General features: G+C 37.1%; 1 protein-coding gene and 2 long non-coding RNA genes across 9 annotated transcripts in view; 1 reads left to right on the forward strand and 2 right to left on the reverse strand.

Annotated features, from left to right (window-relative positions):
* The window catches only part of LOC128863202 (epidermal retinol dehydrogenase 2), a 46,321-nt gene extending 21,845 nt beyond the window's left edge, over positions 1–24,476 (forward strand). For 2 of the 6 annotated variants that reach the window (XM_054102232.1, XM_054102231.1), the window contains exons 2-5: positions 23,046–23,199; positions 23,303–23,457; positions 23,551–23,911; positions 24,009–24,473. In XM_054102232.1, coding sequence (XP_053958207.1) covers positions 23,071–23,199; positions 23,303–23,457; positions 23,551–23,911; positions 24,009–24,269 — 906 coding nt within the window. In that variant the 5' untranslated portion in view covers positions 23,046–23,070 and the 3' untranslated portion in view covers positions 24,270–24,473. Of the gene's footprint in view, positions 1–7,310; positions 7,457–10,005; positions 10,697–21,668; positions 22,681–23,045; positions 23,200–23,302; positions 23,458–23,550; positions 23,912–24,008 lie in introns of those variants that run through there. The other 4 variants (XM_054102228.1, XM_054102229.1, XM_054102230.1 and 1 more) reach the window with 4 other exon arrangements.
* On the reverse strand, positions 2,972–14,783 carry LOC128863204 (uncharacterized). The gene is made up of 3 exons (XR_008454580.1): positions 14,496–14,783; positions 3,586–3,699; positions 2,972–3,503 (listed from the first exon to the last, which is right to left on the reverse strand). It is a non-coding gene; the product is annotated as an uncharacterized LOC128863204 (long non-coding RNA).
* On the reverse strand, positions 11,099–13,905 carry LOC128863205 (uncharacterized). 2 transcript variants are annotated; one of them, XR_008454582.1, is made up of 4 exons: positions 13,456–13,905; positions 11,714–11,808; positions 11,345–11,444; positions 11,099–11,263 (listed from the first exon to the last, which is right to left on the reverse strand). It is a non-coding gene; the product is annotated as an uncharacterized LOC128863205 (long non-coding RNA). The 2 variants fall into 2 exon arrangements; XR_008454581.1 differs by lacking the exons at positions 11,714–11,808; positions 13,456–13,905 and adding an exon at positions 11,501–11,589.
* Positions 24,477–25,399: the final 923 nt, after the last annotated feature.

Consider the following 25,399-nt stretch of genomic DNA (forward strand, 5'->3'; position numbering starts at 1 on the left):
ATGAATGCGTGTATGTATGTATGTAGTAGTTACGAACTCTATATGAGAGAAAGAAACAATAAAATGATCCCAAAACAATAGCAATCACATGCATACAAATATAACCCATCGAACCAATAGTAAAGAGCATCCAATTAATGTATGTAAATTCTAAAACGATTGCAAGCGAAATTAGTGAAAAATAATGAAAGAATTTATTTTAAAGTTTTTTTACGAACACGGGTAAGACTTTATCAAAAGTAAACGAAATGCAAGTAGTGTTTCGATTTTTTGGAAACTTTGAGCTGTATGGGGCTGCACTTTATTGTGCTATGAGGATGGTCCATGTCGTTCAAATATATATATGCGATAAATAAAAACAGTTATAGGTGAATAAATAAAAACAACAACAAAGTATATCGCGGATCGCTCAGAAATCAATATAAACTACTTTCACACATCTTTATAACAAAAAACCTGGTTTTGGTGAATAATTTCTATTTGGCACTCAATGTGTTAAAGTTTCCATAATTCCCTTTTTTGAATGAAAGGTAAAATTTTACATTAAAATATTTGAAAAACTGGCCGAATCAACTAAATATTGAACTAAAACATTTAAAAAATTTTTTATATTGTAATATTTTTTTATAATGATATTAAACTTTTGGATTTCAAAATTTCTCATATATGTATGTAAGACTTATTTTCAATGTTCCAAATAATCGGAACACTATTGGTATATACATACATACGTACGTATGTAAATGTGTATTATCATAATTTATCATTTTAGCTGTATTCTTTCGAACCAATTTCTTGAGAACGAAAAATAGAACTAAATGAGTAATTTCGAAAAATCTTAATCTTAATTCTAAATAAAATATTTCGTATATATATTTTTTATATGCCCAACTATTAATCATGCCGCATATAGTTAAGCGCTTTGAACCCAAATCGGTTATGCCCACACAATTAAGTTAATTTGTATTAATGCTTTCCACATAATTCGCTAAATTAGCTGGTATTATTTCGCAGGTCGTATATTTAGGCGAATGATAGTCACGCACCAACCCATTCGGCTACGGCGACCGCTTAATAGCTTAATTTATAAATACGACTTATTTTAACAGTTAATGCAATTTTGATTTAAAATAAATACATATGTAATTGAGCTAATGCTGATAGAAAAATATGTCGAGTGCTTCATTATATCAAGCATGAAAAAATAAACTCATACATACATACATATATATTAACACGAAAACTGTAAAAAAAAACTATTTTATTCTTCTTCTTCTTCTTAATTAGCCGAGTTTAACAAAGCGCACCATTCGTTTCTTTCTTGTGCTAACCGGCGCCAATTGGACACACCAAGTGAAGCCAAGTCCTTTTCCACCTGATCTTTCCAACGCAGAGGAGGCCTTCCTCTTCCTCTGCTACCACCAGCTGGTACCACATCGAATACTTTCAGAGCCGGAACGTTTGTATCCATTCGGACGACATGACTCAGCCAACATAGCCGTTAGATCTTTATTCGCTGCGCTATGTCTATGTCGTCGTAAAGCTCATACAGCTCATCGTTCCATCGCCTACGATATTCACCGTTGCCAACGTGCAAAGGTCCAAAAATCTTACGCACAATCTTTCTCTCAAACACTCCAAGCGTCGCTTCATCGGATGTTGTCATCATCCACTCTTCTGCGCCATACGTTATGACGGGCATGATGCAAGTCTTGTGGAGTGTTAGTTTTGTTCCTCGCTAGAACCTTATAGGCGATATTTAGAAGACTAATCCCGCGGTAATTGGCACAGATTACAGGATCGCCCTTCTTATGGATTGGGCAGAGCACACTTAAACTTCAATCGGCACGCATACTTTCATCCGACCATATTTTGCATAGAAGCTGATGCATGCACCTTACCAGCTCCTCGCCGCCTTGTTTGATAAGCTCAGACGGCAGTCCGTCGGCGCCCGCCCCTTTGGTGTTCTTTAGCCGCGTTATCGCTATTCTCACCTCGTCATGATCGGGTAACGGAACGACAATTCCGTCGTCAACGATTGGGGTATCGGGATCTTCACTTTCTCGGTGACATGCGCAGCTGTCACTGTTTAATAAGTTCGAGAAGTGTTCCCTCCATAATTTAAGATTGCTCTGTACGTCAATCACCAGTTCGCCGTCTTTGTTCTTACAGGAAAACGCCCCGGTCTTAAAACCTTCTGTAAGCCGCCGAAATTTCTGGTAGAATTTTCGGGCGTTGTTCCTGTTGGCCAGCATCTCAAGCTCTTCGGACTCACGTATTTCGGCCTCTCGTTTCTTCTTTCGGATAATACGTCTCTCTTCCTTTTTCAGCTCTCTGTAGCGATCCCACATGGCTCGCGTTGCTCCCGATCGCAGCGTGGCTCTATAGGCGGCATCCTTTCTTTCTGCGGCAGCATGACATTCCTCGTCGTATCAACTGTTTTTTCGGGCTCGCCGGAATCCGATTTCTTCTTTGGCGGCGGTACAAAGGGAAAGAGAAATGTTGCTCCATTGCTCGTGCATGCCGGTTTGTTGGGGAGTACTCTCTGAGAGCAGGAGTGAGAGTCGAGTGGCGAATCTTCTGGCTGTCTGTTGTGATTGCAGCTTTTCGATGTCGAACATTCTTTGCGTAGGTAGATGTACGTTTTTTGCTGCACAGAGGCGTGTGCGCAGTTTGGCTGCAACAAGGTAATGATCCGAATCGATGTTGGGTCCTCGGATCGTACGTACATCTAATACACTAGAAGCGTGTCTTCTACCTATCACAACATGATCGATCTGGTTTCGCGTTTTTCGATTAGGAGACAGCCAGGCAGTTTGGTGTATATTTTTATGCTGGAATCTGGTGCTGCAGACTGCAATGTTTCGGACCCGGCGAACTTGATCAGCCTCTGTCCGTTACCGGATGTTTTGTTGTGCAGGCTGAATTTTCCGACTGTGGGACCAAAAATTCGCTCCTTTCATTTTGTGTAAATAGAAAATTTTGCTCACTTTTATATCAAATAAAACATTAAATCAATTATATGGAATTGAAGCATATTTTCGAGTACTAGAGTGTAGAGTATATGTAACGGGTTGCTCAAACTAAATAATTTTAATTTTTTTTTAACAATACTTACCTTTTTGATACCTTTTTTATAATTTTCAAATAATTAAAATTCTTTGAGGTCTCAATTTGTGCAAGATCCTAAGTAGTGAATATTTCATTGTTAAGTTTAAGAAATATCGTCAGCAATTATCGTCAATTATCGTCAGCAATGTTGCAAAGTTTTATGATTTTACTTGGACCGGATGTAATTACTGTATGACTTACGATATGAACTCAGTTCTGGAGCTAGTATAAGGATCAATAAAAAGATTAATAATATAATTTAAAGGGAGTTTATGTGGTACAATTCAGTTAGGGATGAATGCTGATGAAATTTTTTGCTATTCGGAAGAATTTTTTGATTCGGATCTCAACGCATGCACTACCACTGAAGTTGGTACGCCCACCTTTGGCCTCTGTAAAAAAAATAAATGTCAGTTGGAACTTGGCTCATTATAAAGGCAAATGTCATTTCAAACATGAGCGAAGCAATCATACCCAATGGTAACCCAAAAGTGGTAAATGTCTCGACTTCATGAATTTCTTTGGTCTCTCCACATAGGTCAATTAAAATCAAGTTTTAGTTCTCCGTCCATTTCGCCCTCTCAATGACTATAAATAAAGCACAAGGCAGAAGGCACAAATTACTAAATGTTCGTAACTCAAATCGTACATTTATTTATGGGTTGCTTGGACGCAAGTGAAACAACCAAACAAGTTATTTTTACACAAGTTGGAGAAAGAAAAAATGTGGGCATCAAAGACTTGTAAATAATTTTTTTTTTTTTTTTTTTTTTTTTTCGAACTCCATTTATTCCATACAATCTGTCATAACAATAACAATAAGTACTATTTTTACCTACAATTTAAATAAGAATAATATAAAGAAGAATCTATGCTAAAAATTTGTGTTAAGGTTTTTTCTAGTGTATAACTAAACCTATATGTATGTACTTATGCCGTTGAAACACAACAACAAAATGTATATAAATATATGTTTTTAATGGCCCGTGCACCTCTGTTAGATATCTCTCTTGAAGTTCTTCCACAAAAGCTACCTCCGAACGGCAGATTTCTTTTGTTTAACTTCTTTTTTTTTTTTTGTAAATAGCGAATCAGAAATAGCACCTCGCACGAGATGGGGCAGTTTAAGCGCTATTGGGTTTGTTGGGAGATAATGCAAATATTACATTAAAAGGGAGGATGCAAAAGTGTTTACTGGTTATAATGTAGAAAAGTGAATGCTGCCACCACTGTTGTCTCGGTTGGCTTAAAGAGCGCTAGTCGTGTTCTGTCGCAAAGGGACGCTAATTGAAGTTGGTCATCGCTAGTGTTAAGCAAGGCCAGTATGGAGCCAGACATCAGCATCTGGTTTGTTTAAATAAAAAAAAATTTGCATACTGTACTCATATGTATGTACGTAAAAAGTTCTGTGAGCGTAACAGCATAACCACGAAGAAATGCATAGACGAGTATGGCTTTTTAATTTTTTAATTGACACGCATTTTACAATTAAAAGATCACGTACGGTTAATTAAAAAGTAAAATTGACTGTTGAAGTTATTCACATACATTCATATATGAACACCAGGGTTTGACACATTTTGCAATAGTTGAAGATACCAAAAAGTAATGACAACCAACTCAGAAAAAGCCGTGAAATATTTTTAAAATTGAAAAAAAAAAAAACAGTTTACAGCGGTAAAATCATTGAGGTGTCAAAAGACACCACTTGGTAGAAAACGGGACATACCGTGTGTACTTAGATACAAGAAGGGCTGGAAAAACATTAATTGAGAACGAATTTAAACCTTAATTGGCGCTTACACTCTTTTTTGGATGTTTACCTGCTACTCCTCGTTAAACCAGTTTGCTTAAAGTACAAATCCATTGAACCGGCTGACACTTTAGTATATCCCTAAGGTCATCAGTATCAGTCAAGAACGATGAGCCAAATTATGTAAGCCTAGTGGCATGCTTCGCAGGACAGAGAGTGAAAAGATGTCTGACAGACTCTTCCTCTTCCTCATGCCTAGTGGCATGCTTCGCAGGACAGAGAGTAAAAAGATGTCTGACAGACTCTTCCTCTTTCTCATGCCTAGTGGCATGCTTCGCAGGACAGAGAGTAAAAAGATGTCTGACAGACTCTTTCTCTTCCTCATTCTGACAGCTTCTGTTATGGTCGAAGTGAGGTACATTAAATATTTAAACATGTCGGCTTAGGAGACTGTGGCCTGTTATCAAAGCAACCTTCTGGTAGTATAAGAGAACCTTTGGCAAGACATGGGGTCTAAGACCGGCGATAGTACACTGGTTGTTGTACATACGCCACTGTAGTATGGTGGAAGGCTACGAGGTTAATTTTAGAGCAAACCCCCTAAACAGGCTACAGAGAAGTTGTTGCTTGGGTATCACAGGTGCCATGAGTACGACATCTGGTGATGCCCTTAATGCTATTCTAAAGTTGCAACCTCTAGATCTTCAAATTCGAAAGGAAGCGATGAAGGCTGCGTACAGGCTCAAGTTAAACAGAATCTGGGGAAATGAAGAAAGCACTGACCACTGACAGATATACCACCAGTTGTCGGAGCGGTGCACACTGTTCTCGATGCCAGTGGACAATCGGGTGTCTGTCGTTAGCTTCGGTAGGAAGTATGATGTTTTGCTCCCAGATAGAGATCAATGGTTAAGTACAGAGAACCTATTAACGGGATATCAGCACACTTTCTATACCGACGGATCCAAAACCAGTGATGGTAGCGAATCTGGGTGGTAATTAGACGACGACTATGCCACAGGTCAGATGGCCACGGTATTCCTTACGCAAGTCTATGCCATCTTCAATATGAGAAAAAGTGGCGTGGTAGTAGTATTGGAAGTAGTGGCAGTCAAGCTGCACTGAAAGCCCTTGCTAATCTATGCTGCTCTTCGAAGTTAGTCGGTGAATGTAAGACAAAACTGAACAGCGTTGCAAAACACAACAAAGTTAGTCTTATTTTGGTGCCTGGACATTGTGGTAGTACAAGGAAAGAGTAAGCTGATAAATTGGCTAAAGAAGGCTCTCAAGTATGGCAGTAGGCCCTGAACCCTTTCTAGGTGTCAATTCCGCATCGATTCAACTATGGATTGACGACTTCAGGAGGTATACCCATAGAGGACGCTGATCCGGGTTGAACTCGTGCAGAGTAGCCAAGTGCTTTGAGAAAAAACCAAACAGGAAAATAGCGACCTTTCTCTTAAAACTCAGCAGAAAGGACCTGAGAGTACTGGTGGGTGTAATCACAGGGCACAACGTCTGTGGTTAGCAGTTGGCTGCCATAGGGGTCGTAGACAGCCCGATATGCCTATCTTGTCTTGAGAATGGCGACTTTGCAGAGCATTTTCTCTGTCGCTGTCCGGCGTTTTCCAGAATCAGACTTAGGATATTGGGTTCCGATATACTGAGTATGGATAAAGTTCATACTCTTCCTCTTCCGGATCTGTTAAGATTCATCAATGAATCCGAGAGATTTGTGGAAGAGTGACCTCAAACTAATTTATCCGTCTTACCACCCACTCTTTACATTTCCTATCTCTACACAGCCAGTGAGTGTTCTTCGGAGAAAAACGACACCTGCGTTCTATAGCCTTTTTGCATGAAAATAGAGCTGCAGTAGGTTTCCTTATCCTGTACTCTACATTCATATTCCAATTTAGTTTCTTGTCGACAACTACACCTAAATATTTGGCTCTATCTTCTACTTTTAGCTTTGCACCATTTATTGACATAAATTTTCTAGCAAATTCTGCTTGCCTGATAGCAATTGGATAGCTTTGTTAAGTGTTTCTAGTTTGAAAGGTAAGAAAAGAAATTTTTGACTACAACTTTTGGCTCATTCTATCATTATTACATTACTCAACTGCTCAACTGATAAGTAATTAAATTTGAGCCCTTTTCGCAACGAAATTTAAAAACCTTAATCACTACATAAAAAAATAACAGTAATTTAGATTGGAACTAAATGACTGCACAAATATTTATTAACCATCTCTATTTACTAGTTATATTTAAGTTATTTAGTAATTTCCACAATACGTATTTTTCCATCTAAGCTTGCCACAACAGCTTTTCTTGAGTTGCTGCAAGCAAAGTAATGCACAAGAAGAAGAAAAACGCTGCAAAAGCTTACGATAAACGATGCCTGCCAAAAGCCAGCCTCAAACTGCAGTTTAACCAGCGCCCACCAGCGTAGCTCAAAACAGTCTGCGTCGAACAACGGCCGATGCAAGTTCAGTTTGAAGTGATACCAAATGAAGTTTGCGTATCCGCGCGATTAAATAAATAAATATTCTCCATCAACAGAGTCTCAGAGTTGCACATAGAATTTCAGTGAGTCCAAAAGTCAGGACAACCTTTGAATTTGAAATAAAAAATTAATACGAAAAACGCAAGCAAACTACAACAGTGATTTATTACGCTCATTGTGAATGTACAGTCCGAAAACAAGAAGAAAAAGAAAAAGACAAATTTAAACCAGTGCCGCAAAATTGAAATTAAAACATTATACTCTGTTTTGTTTGGAATGCATACTTACTAACGTGCACGCATACCTACAAATGCACATAGATTCACAAGTGTCGGCTAGGCGTTTCGGCTGTCTACCTGGCTGTCTGCTTGTGGTTTTGTTACCCATTGGGGAAACCAGTAAAAGGCCCACATTTGCAGCAACGCCTGCGTGCACCATTCACAAAATTGGCACTTCCACTTCCGCATTTCAGCATAGGCTTTGCACATACATACATATGTATGGACGTATTTTTAAGTTGTCGCGAATGTTGTTGCTGTGATAACTTATTAAATGGAATAACTTCAAATGGCGCGACTGTTGGCTGCTGCTAATGTGTTGCAATCTGAAATGTGGCTTAAGTGATGGTGTTTTTTTTCATAACAGCGCGTTGGCAAATGGGTGAATATGTATTCGAAATCTAAATTTGGTACAAAAATCAATCGGTTTTATTTTATTTGAAGTTGTATTATATACAATAGTAAATACATATAAATTTATTTGGTACCCGATCGATGTTTGTAGAAACTTAGATAAGCCCAAAATCAAATGAAAAGTTCTTGCTGAACTTATTGGAGGATCCGTTTATAATTGGGAGCAAAGCTAATGCTACATATGTCCACTTGATGTTAATTGTGTCACCAAGCGTTTGATCAATTGGAGATCATACATTTCATTGTTCAGGCTATTTACGAGGCCCGAATTGCAAAAATATATAAATTTTCTGAAGCAAGCACCGCACCATTGTCAGACACTTTCTATGTATCAAAAAACTTGGAGAAGTTATTAAGTATGCCTAAGATGCTGTTCATTGAGTTTTTGTAATTTTTTAGAGTCGTATAAATTACCAACATTGATATAGTGACCTTAAGCTCCCTCGTTTCACGCAATGGAAAGCTGCCTTAAAGCAATCAAAGGGATTGAGTGTATTATTGTTACATACGGTGCTTTTACAGATTCAGTGAAAATGCATCTAATTCGTCGATATTTCCGATATTTCAAATTGAAAATTCTTATTTCTATTGTAAATAACCCAAGTCGATAAGATTTTGTCTCCAGAATGTTGGCGATTATGTAAAGTGAAGTCAAATTCCTTCATTATATATCAATAATCGGTTAAAATGTCAAAAAATTACTTTTTAGCAGACAAAAAAATTAGGCCAAAGAGATATAATTGAAATTATACTGGCGGGTTAGTCTGGTTATTTGGGTTTAATAGGCACACCTCGTATGTAATTCACTAACCCACCGCACTCGATGGAAAAAGAATGCACATTTATTTGGGATAATTTCACCACAGAATTGTTTGCCATTTTCAACGGTGGACCAGTTTTCGACTGAATCCGCGAAATTCGCTGTAAATAAAGATTTTGCTGTTTTTGAACCCAAACATTTCTGCCGGGAAAATAAAATAAAACTAAAAAAATTCAGAAAAGGCTCATATACCATAGATTCCAAGGCTAGATAGCTTCCCTACTGTGACGCTGAACCTAATAATACTAATAACTTAGACAGATGGCGTATTCTCAAAAATGTGAACAAATAAGCGAAGCAACAACAAAACACCAGATCACTTTGTCATTGAAATCGGAAAAATCAGTTATTTCACTGCTATCACACAGTATGGATGCGCCTCGATTTCATGTGTGTATCTAGTAGTTTGTCGTTTAGCTGGACTTTCCAGCGGTCCATACATAATAATATTTTTTTTATTTTACAACACTACGAATCAGATCGCAAATCGTTAGACGGTCATATCAACTAAGTAGGATGTTTTGAGTTCTTTTTTTCTATATAGTTCGCTACTTTCCTAGTGTTCTTTCTGTTACTCGATTTGAAACCGATGTCCTTATATATATGTATATATCCATATATATATACATGCGTCTAGATTTTGTTCTACAAATAGAGGAACCTACGGTTTTATGCTGCCTTCAACTGACAGTTGATTTATATGATACGCTTTTTCATGGCAGAAATACACCCGAAGTTTATCCACTGCCCGCTGAAGGGTGACTACTATTAAAAAAATATTTGCTATCATTTTGGTATTTCTGCGTAGTGTGGGTTTCGACCCCACTGGCCAATACCGGTTCCCACTGCAATACTGTGTATTTAGTAATAGCAAAAGCTCTGACAACCATTACTGGATTAACTTATAAGCAAAATAGCCGAAAATAGAATTTTGCATTGAAATGAACGCATTTTTCCACCATCTACCTATATTCCTCGAAAATAAAAAAATCGCTAAATAAAAACCGCAATTGCACGCAGTCACCGCGGCGTTTACTTACAACATATGCAATTAACATGTCGGCAAATCCAGTTGTTGCGTCAACACTAGCCACAGAAGTTATTTTTTTTTTTGCCACAGCACTCAGCAACATAGAAGCCGATCACTAGGCACTGTATGGTATTCAACAAGTAGCGGGAAGTGAGTGCTGTAATGCACGACGAATGCTTCAACGTGTTTTAACTCGTCTATGTAGTCACTACCTGCAACTCATAAAATCGGATGCGCAATTGAAGTGGTATTTGTTTGCGCAAACTACAGTCTAACCATTCGCAAATGACGTTAGTTTCTTTGCCCAACATTAGAGCATAATCGTGCTAGTCGGACAACTTTAGCAATAACAAAACGCAATAATTGCTGACGGGTCTGTCGGGCCTCTGTCTATGCAGCGCATACGAGATGCTCGTGAATGGTTCTTTGTCCACTTGTGCAAACGAAAGTGAACGTGCTTGCGGTAAAAGCACCATTCATTTGCCGGTTGAAAATATAAAATATTTGTTTGCATGGGTGTTCATACATATGTGCATATGTAAATATGTGTGTGGAGTGTGCATAGGTAGACATCGATTAGACGAAGCCATATAAACATTAAGCACGTGTGAGTGCACACCTTTGCTGGTCACACTTAACGTTATATTTGTGATTGATATACATACATACATATGAATATAGTAATTCATATTTGTGTGATTTTGAAGGAGAAATAAATTGAATAAACAGCGAAAAACTAGCAATACAACACAAGCAAGATGATCGAGCGCGAAGTCATACAGTAAGTAAACAGCAATTGAGTTTTTAATATTTAATCTTATTATAAATGCGCTTAGTTGTTTTAAAAAGGGAGAGTAATTTAAATATGACTGTGGTACGTATGCGGTATAATGAAAAATATGCAGATATTATAAACCGCTCGCTTCGTTTCGGGTGATTTGCGCTCAATCGCATCGCTTTGAGATACTCTCTTCCGACGTCCACCGCATGAAAATGCGAAAATTGGCTAAGTTCGGGGGAACCAAACTTCGTGTACTCGGCGTATATTTTGAGTGACTGCTGCATGATTCAAAAACGAAATTCTTTTGTTTAAGAGTTTGGAGGTGGTTGCCGTCTTGATTCGTAAATACTTAGACTACTCTAAGATAAGGCCAAACACAGTGTTTTTATAAAGTTTGGGGCATTTGAAATATATTTATGTAAAAGAGGAATTATAATTTTATGTTTGTGTGTTCTCTATGGAGGCCGAAACCACTGAACCGATTTTGATGAAATGTTCAGATATGCTTTGGCGCAGTTTGGAGAGTGTTTGTATGAAGTTTGGTGTGAATCAAATTAAAGGAGTTACCTGAAAAATTTAAATGTAATTTAATTAATTAAAATGCCAAACGAGGGAGCCGCAGCTCCTGAATTTGGTAGGTATTCTTACCGGGCATTGCCCATTAGGTGTTCATGCGGTGAAACTTGGTATGGCTGTATGGTATCACAACGGGCGAAATTTTGATTAGTGGGCCGCTCGCAAGGGCATCCTACGCAAAGATCTTTTTGATATCTTATATATTATCTACCGGATCTTAATCAGTACCATTGAATAAGACATCCATTTCAATCGATCACATCTTCAATAAAGGAGCGACTGTTGGGATGATCTTATGATGTGAGGCAGAAAGAAGGGCCACGCTTAAAAAAAATTATTATGTTAAACGGTGTTGCAATACAATCTTGTTTCAAAATTGAAACACCTACTTATTCTTTGATAAGGGTAATTGTAAGTGTACTAAATATACTTAATCAGTACCATTGAATAAGACATCCATTTCAATCGATCACATCTTCAATAAGGGAGCGACTGTTGGGATGATCTTATGATGTGAGGCAGAAAGAAGGGCCACGCTTAAAAAAAATTATTATGTTAAACGGTGTTGCAATACAATCTTGTTTCAAAATTGAAACACCTACTTATTCTTTGATAAGGGTAATTGTAAGTGTACTAAATATACTTGTCTCGTTATTAGATGAGCTATTCCTTGGACAGTCCACGGGGTAACGAGAAGTCAAAACTTATGCTATATTTAAGGTAGACTTTGTTCTTTTCGTTTTCTAATTAAAAAGTGCGACTGATTGAGGCGATTGGTTTATGCGTTTGGTCATTGGTTGCCTATGGTTCAAAACCACGCGAACACACGTTATTCACCCGCCCACTTAAATAACGTGACTAAATAACCCGCAAATAACAAAGCTCACTTCGCTCATATGCTCAGCGGTTTGGGAGAAACTTTAAATTTAAAACCTTATTCTGCCCAAATTGAGGGGATTACTTATATTTTTCTCCATAATTTATCTCAGTTTCGTGGCAAATTTCGCTTGTTAACCATGGAGTGGGGAGCTAAGGAAAATCGAATTGCAGTGATTACATTACAAAAGTGTGGTAAAAGTGCAAGTCAGATTTAGGAATTGCTGAAAAAACCTCATATTTCGAGAACGTTTGTTTACCGTACGATCAGAAAAAGAGGTGGTCGTCCTCGCGTGGTTCGACCCAGTGCAGCCACAAAATCCGTTCAAGAAAGAATCCACAGAATTCCTTTTGAAAGCAAAAAATCATGACCAGGTAAATAAATGTATCGAACAGACCCACGTGAAGACTAATTAGAAATAATGTCCACATAAACGCCTTCTGTCGCTCAACTGGTCATCTTTTCACAACGTCTTGAACAAAATTAGACTCGACAGATGTATGCAGCTTCTTCGGTGACACGCGGTCAACATGAAAGAATGCTTTTCACAGATGAGAAAATGTACACTGCACAAGGAGTTTTTAATAAGCAAAACGACGAAATCTATACTAAAACTTCTAAAGACGCAAAAAATGTTGTTCCAAGAGTTCACCGTGGCCACCATCCATCCTCCGTAATGGTTTGGTGGGAAGTGTCTTGTAAAATAGTTACATCTCTTCATTTCTGCGAAAAAGGTGTTAATACCGGGGCAAAGTATACCAGGAAGATATCTTAAAAGGTGTGGTGAAGCAGTTGAGCAGTACTCTGTTCAATGAAGATCGTTGAGCCACCCAGCAGTGGCTAAATAACAATATTCCTGGGTTAATAGCTGCAGAATATTGGCCGTCTGGAAGTCCAGATCTAAATCCATTGGACTACAGTTTGTGTTCAGAATTGGGGAACATGGCCTACCGAAGACCTCACAGAAATTTGGAGAGTCTCAAACAATATCTGTTTCGCGCAGGGATGACAATATTCATGGCAACCGTGCATACTGCATTAGCTGAATGGCCTATTAGTTTGAAGGCTTACGTAAAACCAAATGGGGGCCATTCAGAGTGAAAATTTAAATTTTTTTTTAATATTTACATGATTAAATAAAACTAACTTCATTGAAAACAGTTTTATAATTTCATATCCATAACGGACTTAACTTGTAACAGAACTTAGAAGTTATATGCCCGTTACCCCATATACATATATACATATACATATATATGCATGTATACTTAAATATATATATGTACATATATAGTACAACAAATACCTGCCATGTGCTGCTCTGCGTTTAAAATAAAGTATACACCAAAAAGGAGCGCGCAACACAATAACAAATCAACAGATACTCGTACTCGTATGTACTCGTAAATCAGAGCGCATAGATTTTTCACTTTGTTTGTATTCACGCTTATTGAAGTGTGGTTCTAGCACACACACAGGAACAGCAATTTTTTGAAAAGATGTTGCTTTTGTTTTCAAAATTTTATTAGCAATTTTAGTATTTTTATTCTGTTAGCTCAAGACCGGGTTAGAGGTAAAACAATAAATTAAATAAATTGCTCACTATTTTATTTAGTAATTATTAAATGGCTTATTATTTCTCGTTATTTCGAACACACTTAAAAGGCATAAACGAGCATCCTTTGAGAGTTTAAGCAATTTATGTTAATGAAACCCTTTCAGAAGGGATAATCTGCAAAATACAAAAAAAAATAACGGGAATCGGAGTATTCTGTGCATGTTGTTGTTATGAGAAACCCATCACATGAAATTCGAATGGCTGAAGTCTGATTGAACCATACGAATTGTAGTTAAGCAGTAATCCACTCGATTTGCAATTTTTTGTTAAATAGAATTACACTTCACATTTTATTATGAGGCAAGCATAAAAATTTGCATCTTACCGCCAGTTGTGTGTATTTTCAGTATATTTTTTAAGGCCAAAACTAGCGGCATTAAAATTTACCCTATTACGCATACCTCTCGTGAATGGTTAATATGCTTAGGCGGTATCTGTAGCACTCACACTTTGTATCCACCATATTTGGTAATTGAAATTACTATCACGCGTATTTTGCATTTATTTCGCAAAACGCATACATACACATAGACACATACATACATATACATATTTATTACCACTTAGTACCGCGCCACTCATAAAATCCAAATAAATTATACGTGTAAATACACTTAATATAGAATTTGTCCCACAAACTTAGCCTGAACTTGAGAGTGCATACGAGTATTGTCTTAAAACTTAGCTAAGTACTTAACACACTTTCGATTTCCACGCCACTCACTCACTGCCTGTATTTCGTAATTCGCATTTTCCGCAAGTGTCGCATACAAATTCACTCATTAAATTAACAATTTATGCCTTTTGTAATCAAAATGCATTTTATTAAAACAAACACAATCAAATTATTGGCAGCCTATTAAAACAATGTTAATTGTTATAAATTTACATATCTCTGAATAGGTTGATTAAATTTGAAACCAATAAAGAAATGATTTACTAAATACGCAACGGGCAATTGCCTATACGAATGGTTATTTGCCACTAAAAAACAAATTGCACTTGTTGCAACATCACTGCGGCCATACGTACTAGCGTGTTTATTTGTGTGGGTATGTCAATGGGGCGTTGTTGTCATTCCACTTCTACTCTACTCAGCATTGCGTTTGTTTACGTTTCGTAAACATATTTTCCACCCTCTTGTTGGCAACAAGTGCCAGATTTGTCAAGTGGGCAAAGCGACGAAGAAATGCGAGCTTTTATTGCGGCCAACAGTGGCATGACATGCAATGCCTAGCCTGGCTGGCTTGTGTCAATTACCGGCAATTATAACAAATGTTTACTTAATTTTCCAAGGCATACTATTCACATATGCACATATACTCATTTGTTTTGGTGTGGTTTTTATACAGATTTCATTGTGTCCTTTCTGTTTTTTTAATTAACTATATGTAAAAATACAATATCTTTATCCATCCATTTCATAAATCAAAGAAAACAAAAATATTTGTTGTGTTGCCTTTTTTATTTAGTTATAATTTATATAACAAAAAAAAATTATTTTAAAGTTATATATACATAAACGCACCACTTGCTACGAGGCCTTCAGCCGCCTTTTCATTATAGCACAATAGGTACAAAGTATATGTATGTGGTAGGTGTGGCAGACAGTTCTTTATGAGGAGTTTTTTCATGACAGAAATACACTCGGAGGCTTGCCATTGTCTGCCGAGGAGCGACCGTCATTAGAAAAAAAACATTTTCCATCGAAGAACAAGGCGCTACCGAGCCTTTTAACTAAATTTTTATTTCCAAAAATTAATCAGCTAAACAACGATTACATGATTACCATACAGCGCGCTTAACAATCGATTTATTGCAATAATCAGGCCACCAATGACACCATACGGCCGGATTTATTAGGACAAGTATTCAAAAATTGAACTGATCTAATGGACCATGTAACTCGTAGACCATGTAATGCGATAACGCGACGGACATATGCTGGGTATCACATTCAAATGCCATGAAATTATCAACCAGATTACAACAAAAAAGGATTCCTTTTTTGTATTATCAGTTTAAGTTCTTGAACCCTTTAAACTCACCCGATATAATGAAGGGGAAGTTTAAAGTCGCTCAAAAATCTAGTTGACTTTTGACAATTTTCTCTACTGACGGTGTTGCGCATTTTCTTCGAAACATATGCTCTCTATGGACGAAATTTCTCAAAATCGTATGTGGAAAAAAGTCAAAAATGTTTCGTTAAAGTGGGATAATAAATGATGCACGTGAATTCCATAACTAACTGCGGAGTTCGACAGTGCAAATGTTCTTTGCATTATATAAAATAAATTGCGAGGCACATATTTTTGGTACTAGCGCGTTTTTCAATAGGTGCGCTTCAACTTTTTTCCGATAGGGAGGGCGAACGACGCAATATTTTTTATTTTTCGCTTGTCATTTGTAAACTTCATTAGTATACATTTCATTATGGAACGCTACACTCTTGAGCAACGATTGCAAATCGTGCAAATTTTTTATGAAAATAATCGTTCTGTTGCTGCTACTTTAAGAGCATTACGGCCATTTTACGGTCCATTTAACAAGCCATCCTATTTTGGCTCAATGGCTTTGTCAACAAGCAAAATATGCGTTACTGGGCAGAAAGCAATCCACACGTGATTCGTGAGGCACCGTTGCATCCCGAAAAAATCACTGTTTGGTGCGGTTTACATGCCGGCGGCGTAATTGGCATATATTTTTTCGTTGACGGGAACGATCGCCACGTTACTGTGAATGGAAATCGATACCGCGACATGATAAACGATTATTTTTGGCCGCAATTGAATGGTATGGACTTAGACGACATGTGGTTTCAACAGGACGGGGCCACAAGCCACACAGCACACGCTACAATTGATTTGTTGAAGAGTAAGTTCGATGAGCGCATTATTTCCAGAAATGGACCGGTCGAATGGCCGCCGCGCTCGTGTGATTTGACGCCTCTAGACTATTTTCTTTAAGGTTATATGAAGTCATTGGTCTACAGTAACAAACCGGCGACGATTTGTGAGCTCAGAGCCAATATTGAAAGCGACATTGCTGGAGTTTCGGCCGATTTATGCAAAAGAGTGGTCGAAAATTGGGTTCATCGATTGGACTTCGTAAAACGTGCACGCGGTGGTCATGCAAAAGAAATCGAATTTCATACTTAAATGTATACGTTCAAACTCGATAATAAAAAAAAATTAGTTAAAAAGTCAAACCGTTTGTGTTTTATTCAAAAAAAAAGTTTAAGCGCTCTTACTGAAAAACACTTTATATTTTTGTGTTTATTTGATTGAATTTAAAGTCAAGCAATAAAATTAGTTTTCCAAGTTTTTCTAACAATATTTGAAAATTCATATAAATTCAGGTGCGAACAGTGTCAACACGAGTATTAACTTTTTTGAAAGAAGAAATTATGTCCTCTACTTTTGGTATATCATTTAAACACATACGTTAATAACTAAATTATATAGGGCATTTTGTATCAGGTTATACATTTCATTCATAATAAATGAAATATCAAATATTTTTTGCTTAACTTTTGGCTCCCTGCCCCTTTCAAGGTAAAGGAATTTCTAAACTTTTCTTCTTGTGTCAATCGCTGTAAAAAAATGGTTTTAGTATCACATAGTGGCGCCATGAAATAACTTCTCATTAAAACATCATCAATAAAAAGAAAATGGGCGTCTTGTACACGAAGGCAGGCGGTTGAAGTAAAATTTCCTAATTGCAGTTGGAATAATTGAATTAATTTGGGATGACGAGGCAGCATTTGAGTTATTCATCAATCACATTTCAATGATATATTGGTAAGCAACGAAATAACAAGGGAGGAGTGATTTTGTATGACAATCAAGGACTAACCGCCCTAGACATTAGAGGAAGTGTGCTATGAAGGGAACTTAAAATATTTCAAGATATATAGTTATTGGAAGAACTAAGCTAAAAAGAGATGCTGATATATTGCAAGAAATAATAAATTTCATGTTGCAGGAAAAAAGTAGAATGATATATTAAAAATTTTCATGGTCCAAAAGAGCAGATGACGTGCTTGAATGTTTATATGGGTGGTCGTTTCGGTATTCGGTGTGTTGTTGTACGCAAAGCCACTGTCAAAAAAGTGGTTGCGGACTAATATTAGGGGATGCGGAACATCTGCATACACAAATACTTTTTAGAACTATTAGCTGAATGTTCAAATAACGCCTTATTAAATACTTAATATTTTTCATTTCTATAGAGAATTTCTTTAAACGCTTATTTCCTTTTATAACGTTTGATTAGAAGAGCCCATACCAAAAATAGTATTTTTTAATTTTATTTCAACCCATAAAAATTGGTTGCTTCCACCAAAATCTCAATTCTTTCACCATTCCAACTTATGCATAGTTTGCTGGTTTTCTTACTACTTTAGCCCTTTTTTCGTATTTATAGCACGACGAAATTTTTACATCGTCGTATGAAAGTACACTCAACTTTTTCTCGGAAACCATACGATTTGCCTCATAATTTTTACTACATTTTGTAATATTTCTTTCTTTAGTTCATTTCAACAAACTCAATTGGTTAGCGTGGCTACACATGGCGGTGAGAACCCTCTTTTCTATAGATTCCGATAAGCCCTTTCGCTTACAACATTTAAAGCTGTTCCTGAGGATATTTCGCACATGCTTAAAAAATTCCTATAATTTATAGGAAATCATATACTATTTTTCTGCTTGTGTTTTATAAAATTTAGTTTATAGCAACTTATACGGTGTAGACTTCGACATCAGCTTGAAAGCTCAAAACTTCACAGTGAATTTCTTTGGGTTGAAATATAAATTTTGCCAAGCCCCATAACGAAAATTATATATACATATATACGAAACTTACAATAACAGCAACTTGTAAAGTAATCCTTACGATTGTTCATTATTTTTACTACGCATGTCGATTTCTCATCAATCCTGCTCAAATTTTAAAAGCATGGAAATATTAACTGTATGCTAATAAATATGTACAAATATGTTTAAAAGTACATGCGACCGCCGCAGCCCTACCCGTTCAGAAGTGACTACCATTCAGGTTCAAAACACCGGCAATGGCGTCCATTCCTCGGCAGACAATAGCAAACCAAGACACATATCACAACTAGGACAGAGCTCGATCAAACACCCGAAAAGGGTATAAGCGTCAATTATATACGTACACACACCTCTGTATGCACTTTCTTAACTACTTTTAGTTTATTGAACTAGTATTGAATAATCACAAAACTATGCAGTGAAAAAAGTTCATCAGAGTAAAAATGGTTAGGGTTGAAGTCAAAGTATATACGAGATCATAGATGTAAATTTAACAAATTTTTCTATACAGAACTAATGTAGAATAAAAAAACCCTATAATTATTTTACAAAGTTAGCTGGCTTTTATAGTTTCTATTACATTCCCTTCTGTACTTTCTCTTTCACTTTTGGGTCTACCGATCGTATGAGTAACTATTTTTAAGTGCATCCATTGGAATAGAAAAATACATAATATACATTGCAATCCCTCAGCTATAAACGGCTATAACTTTTAAAAAGAAACTAATTTTTCCAAATATCCAAAGAAGGACCCAAATTGGGGGACATCAGAATTCGTTTTAGAGGTATGGTTCCTTCGGCAAAGTTTCTTATTTTAATCCCTAGAATATGATTTTCATAGAGCAATGGGCGATTTTTTTGCCTCCCCACAAATCGACCCGGCCTAATACATATGTATATTGTTGAGTCCAATAAATCATTTCAGGCCGCTGTAGCCAAATGGGGTGGTACGTGACTACCATTCAGTAATGCCCAGGTTCGAAACCGTAGCATGAAAGATCAAAGAAAAAATTGTTTTCTAATAGCCGCTGTACCAGATAGTTCTGTAAGAGAATTGAAAAAGTGTTTACCTAGACAACCTGCTCTGATTTTAGCTAAGGCTGGACAATTGCAAAGGAACTGCTCTACTGTTTCTTCCTCCTCCTCATCTCTACAGCTTCTACAATATTCATGGAAGAATACTCCTACTCTCAAGGAATGCCTTCCGAATAGCCAGTGGCCGGTGACACAAGCCACGACCTTCGAGATATCTTCTCTTGAGAGGCTAAGCAATTTCTTTGTCCTTTTCTTGTTTATTTCCGGCCATAGTAGCCTAGCTGTTACGCATGTATCTTCATCTTCCCATGACCTATTGGCCTCTTGGCTAATTTTTTTTTTATTATTAATTTACTCATGGCCAAAGGAACTTTTATCACGGAAAAAATGAAGAGCAGTACAGTTTTCCTCAATATCTCTGTGTTCCGGAACCCAAATAAGGTTGATCTTGAATACGACGCTAATATCATTTAGGGCTGCTCGGCATTCCTGTGCAACCTTTGATCTTAGTATAGTCATTGATTTAATGTCCGCTTGGCTATCCGAGAACATATTTATAGTCGTTTTTGTTACGGCATGCATATTTAATTATGTAGCCACTTCTTTTATGGCTAGAACCTCTGCCTGATAGACGCTGCAGTAGTCTGGTAGTCGAACGGATAGTTCCAGTCCTAATTCTTTCGAAAATACTCCATAGCTAACTTTATCGTCTAGCTTGGAACCGTCCGTTACCTTCCTTCTGACGAGTATTGCTTCTATCAGGGCAACAACGTGTGGTTCAACTCCAAAGTCTTCTATCCATTATTGTAGGGAGATTTCTTGTGGTGTTGCGTTTGGTTGTATTCGAATATTTTTTAAGCAAACAGCAACAGTGTGTAGATGCTAACCAGCTGGATATTTCCAAAAATACATTAAGTGATTAGTATTTATTTACTCCAAACAAAGGCTCTCTTTTAAAACACGAAAGTACAGACAGACAAAAGAAATCTTAATTTTTATTGTTATGGTTTCACTCGCCGATGATTCAATGGCTTTGAACCTTTTTCCTTTTTCACGGATTTTAGTAGGTAGACGAGTCATAATGCGACAACAACAAAGGTTTGCAAATTTTGAAAACACTGAAAAACCTAGGGAAATCTTTGGATGGATCTGACTCAAAAAAAAAAAAAAAAACATAAGACATCACACGAGAACAGTGGTAGTAAAATCGCGCTAGTCGCTAATTAGGATTATTTCCATAGAAATCCTCAACCACCTCAACAACAACAACATATTTTCAGTGTAGCACCGCAAAAACGAATACAAAATTCATCTAATAAACCAAAAAAAGGAACACTTCTCAAGTAACGGCTATGTGAGTAGTAGTAGCGCAACATAGGTCAGAGTAGTAGCTGGAGTACACACGAATAATTTCGCAAGTAGTGCTCCGGCCAATTCCCAGTTTTTTAAAACTACGGAGAGTATTAATTTTTTTGTTTTTCCTTTTTTTTTTGACTACTTTTTTGAGTTTCGGCAGCTCTTTTCCAGAGTAGGTATATATGCCAGTTGCTTCATCTATTCGCCACTCGCTAAGCCATTAAGAATCGAAAACGGTTATAAATATTAAATTCTATGTGTTTCAGATATTAATCAGCTAAATTCGCGTGAGAGCTCGCGCTGATTTCGAGCGAAGCTCTACAAAACAAATCCTCAAAAACTTATAAACCTAAGAGTTGTCGTCTCCTCCTCCAGAGTTTTTTTACTAACTTTCTTTCACATTTTAATTCAAAATATTTGAATATAATCCAGAGTTTTTTTACTAACTTTCTTTCACATTTTAATTCAAAATATTTGAATATATTTCTAGTTTTCGAAGACCAAGACTGAATAACATATGCGAATTTTGAGATTTTTATTATTATTCCCACGCCACCCACAATCAGATATGTTTCTTTTTGTTTTTTGTTTACAGGGCTCGGCGCTCGAGGTATAACCTACTTCAGACCGCTCACGTTGCTGATGCACGGGCATCAGCTGTCTGTTAGTTGGCTAAATGACAGTACAGAGTTTTCAAGTGCGCGAAAGTATTTTGCCGAGAGTAAACGCGAAAAAAGAAAATCAGTAATGTATTTCAAACGTAATAGGGTGATTGCATAATATTTGGTTGGAAAATCATAACCAGCGGTTTTTCGTGAGCTCGAGCACCTTAAAGTAAATAAAGTTTTTGTTTATCGCACCATTACTCGTTGCAATGATACTGGTAGCATCGCGAAACGTCATGGAGGTGGTCCAAAAAGTGAAGAAGTGATTTGAGCGAAATCCCCGACGAAGCGCCAATCAGATGGCTAAAGAACTGAAAATATCTGACTATAGCATCCGCCGCATACTGAAAAATTATCTCAATGTCAAGCCTTACATCACCCAAAAGGCGCATGATCTCACACCAAAGCAGCAACAAGTTAGACTTGAGAGAGCGAAGTAGTTGCTTCGTTTCGCCGAAAGTGGTCAATTTCCGAACATTGTGTTTTCTGACGAGAAAATGTTCAAATAGAGCAATTCGTAAACTCCCAAAACGATAGGGTTTATTTAACCGACCGTTCATACGAGAATTTGAGCCATCGATTGGCCACCAAAAGCCAGCACCCGTCACAGTAATCGTAGGGGCCACTGTAACCGCAGATGGGCACTCTCCAATCCTTTTAAGCGAGCCTGTTGTCAAGGTAAATGCGAAATATTAGCGGGAACGTATTCTGGAGGTTATTTTGAAACCGCGGGCAGTCTAACATTTCGGTGGCAGACCATGAACGTTTCAACAGGACTCGGCACCGTCTCAAAAAGCTCGAGTGAACCAAGAAAGCCTAAAAAACATCTTTATAACTTCGATGGATTATTCTCTTTGGGCCATTTGGAGAGCAAGGGGAGAGAGCAAGATTCACCTGAAAAAAGCCATTATCCGCGAGTGGGCCAAAATACCTGCAAGTCATATTCGGGCAGCTTGCGATTCGTTGCTGGACCGTCTCAAGGCCATAGTCAAGGCAAAAGGTGGCCATATCGAGCAAAAGTAAATTGATTCTTAATTTTATATTATTTTAACAAATTTTTTACTTTGAGTTGAATAAAAGTAATTTTCCAAACTTAATTGATTACACTTAGAGTGCAGCACCCTGTATAAGTGTGATATCTGGTCTATTGCTTGTAACTGTTAAATCCGTAAGGATTTTTATTACTATTAATATTATTTATAATTTACGAATATTATTTGATAAATACACCAGCGAAAATTTCGGTAAACTTTTTTTTTGCGAAATGTAGTATATCTGCATACTAACATGATACTTAAATACTGGCATATTTAACTGATAGTTGAATTCATGTAAATTGTTGTAATTCATTTTAATTAATTTTTTTCTTTTTAATTTTTTTCAGCACAAACAAAGTATCGAAACGCATCATGGACATAGCGCAGGACGTTAGCGAATTCTTTGTGGTGTTTATTAAAATTCTCTTAGAATTGTTGCATCGCCTTTTTGAAAAGATGATGAATAAAAAACTTAAAGATATAAGTGGCGAAATTATATTGGTGAGAATGCTATACGAGTATATGTATGTAAAAAAATAAAAAAAATTAAAATAATTGCCTTCTACATGCATATGAATGTATGTACATGCGTATACTCCCGCAGATAACAGGCGCAGGGCATGGTATTGGTCGCGAATTGGCCTTGCACTACACTGCCTGGGGCAGCATAGTAGTGTGTGTAGATATCAATGAGAAGAACAATGAAGAGACTTTGAAAAAAGCTAAACGACTTATGCAAAACTCGGTCTATGCGTATACGTAAGTGCACGACGTTTTATCATCGTTACTACGCATATTTTTCGCCAGCTAATAAACCATTTCCTTCCATTCATCGTCCTATTCTTCTTGCAGTTGTGACGTTTCCGATCGCGATGCGGTCTTGAAGTTAGCCGCCAAAGTTGAAGCCGAAGTTGGACGTGTTTCTGTGTTGGTAAACAATGTTGGTATCATGCCCACACATCCGCTGGAGCAACATACTGTAGAGGAGATAAAGCGTGTATTCGATATAAATGTATTATCACATTTCTGGACACTCGAGGCATTTTTGCCGCAAATGAAGCAACAAGGTCGTGGACATATTATCTGTATTTCTTCGATAGCCGGAATCGTAGGGCTGACCAATTTAGTTCCATACTGTGCTACAAAGTATGCGGTGCGTGGCATGATGGAGGCGTTGCATGAGGAAATACGCGATGGACCCTACAAAGATTTTGTAAATTTTCAAATGGAATTAATAGTAGACTTAAGAGAAACATTTTCTAAATGTGCATATTTGATACTTACATATATATATCATATTTTCATCTTAGATCAAACTCACCATTGTTTATCCTTATATGACCAATACTGGTCTCTGCAAGCGGCCGAAAGTTAAATTTCCTTCTATGCTTGGACTTTTAGATCCAAAGGAGGTTGCCAAGCATATAGTAGAGGCGCACCGCTCCAACGTCAATGAAACCACAATACCCAACAGTCTTTTGCATATCAACAATTGGTGTCGCCTGCTGCCTTTGCGTTGCGGTCTTTTGCTGAAAGATTATATAGATAGTGGCGTAGAGTCCGATTTGTGAGTGCATGAGCGTTGCTGAGAAATAAATAGTTTTGTATTTGAAATATTTTAATATGATTGTATTATAGTGTATATTGGTTGCATTGTACGAATTTAGAAAAAAAAAAAAAACAGGAAAAAAATTATATCAATAAAATCTAAAAAGACTTGTGTATTTGAAGCTGGAAGTAATTCATGAAATAAATAATTATTGCGGATACAGAATGGAAATGCGATAAGTCTTTATTAATCTCAAGCAATAATTTTTTATGAGTAATTACTAATGCTGCAATTTTAGCTAAAACTTTTAGCTCTGTTTAATATTTCCAGTTTTAATATTAGTCTGTCATCTAACGTTTGGCTAGCTAAAGGATTTGTAGTAAATAATATTGTGGACCTTCAATAAAGGGTGATCAGTTTGAAGGTACTTTTTCCAATAGGGTTTTTTTTGACAGATCACGCGTCACTACTGTGACCACATATTTTTTATCAGTATTAATTGATATTTCATCATGAAAAGACTTACGCCTCAACAACATTTACAAATAGTGAATTGTATTCCGAAATTCGACGCTCTGTGAAAAGTGTATCCTACTGATGAAGGTAACGAAAAAGCCGATAAACTGAGAAGAGAGGGATCTGTCATGAATAACGTTCTTGAAAAAGCAGTATTCACACCACTGACGTAATGCAAAATTAGCACCTCAAGCAAACGTCAATATTAACAAATATGAAACGACGGGACGCCTGGAGATTAACGGGCTTTTGCTCTCCGGGGAATAAGCAGCCAAAATGGTCATCCCTCACAACTCGTGCTATCATGGTTGTAAACAACCAAAGAAAAAGGAAATGATTTTCCATTTCCTCCTTATACTCTTAGAAGGAGAGAATGTCAGTCCTGGGCAAACCACTGTTCGAGAGTCTCGGCTGCTGGCTTCTAACAACTTAATAAGGTTTTTAAACTGCACTGACGGTATATGATCAGGCAGTAATTAACCGTTAAACAAGTTGGTAGTGAGAACATGGCAGCAAAATGGTGCGGAAGCCCTAGTTGGATTCTGGGTGAATAACCATTTAAACCAACCAACTCCGGCTACGCCATCTACAGCAATCTTACGAAGAACTCCTTTCCGCGTAAACTGCATTCACCCC

Source organism: Anastrepha ludens, chromosome 5, assembly GCF_028408465.1.
Source record: "Anastrepha ludens isolate Willacy chromosome 5, idAnaLude1.1, whole genome shotgun sequence".
Lineage (NCBI taxonomy): Eukaryota > Metazoa > Arthropoda > Insecta > Diptera > Tephritidae > Anastrepha > Anastrepha ludens.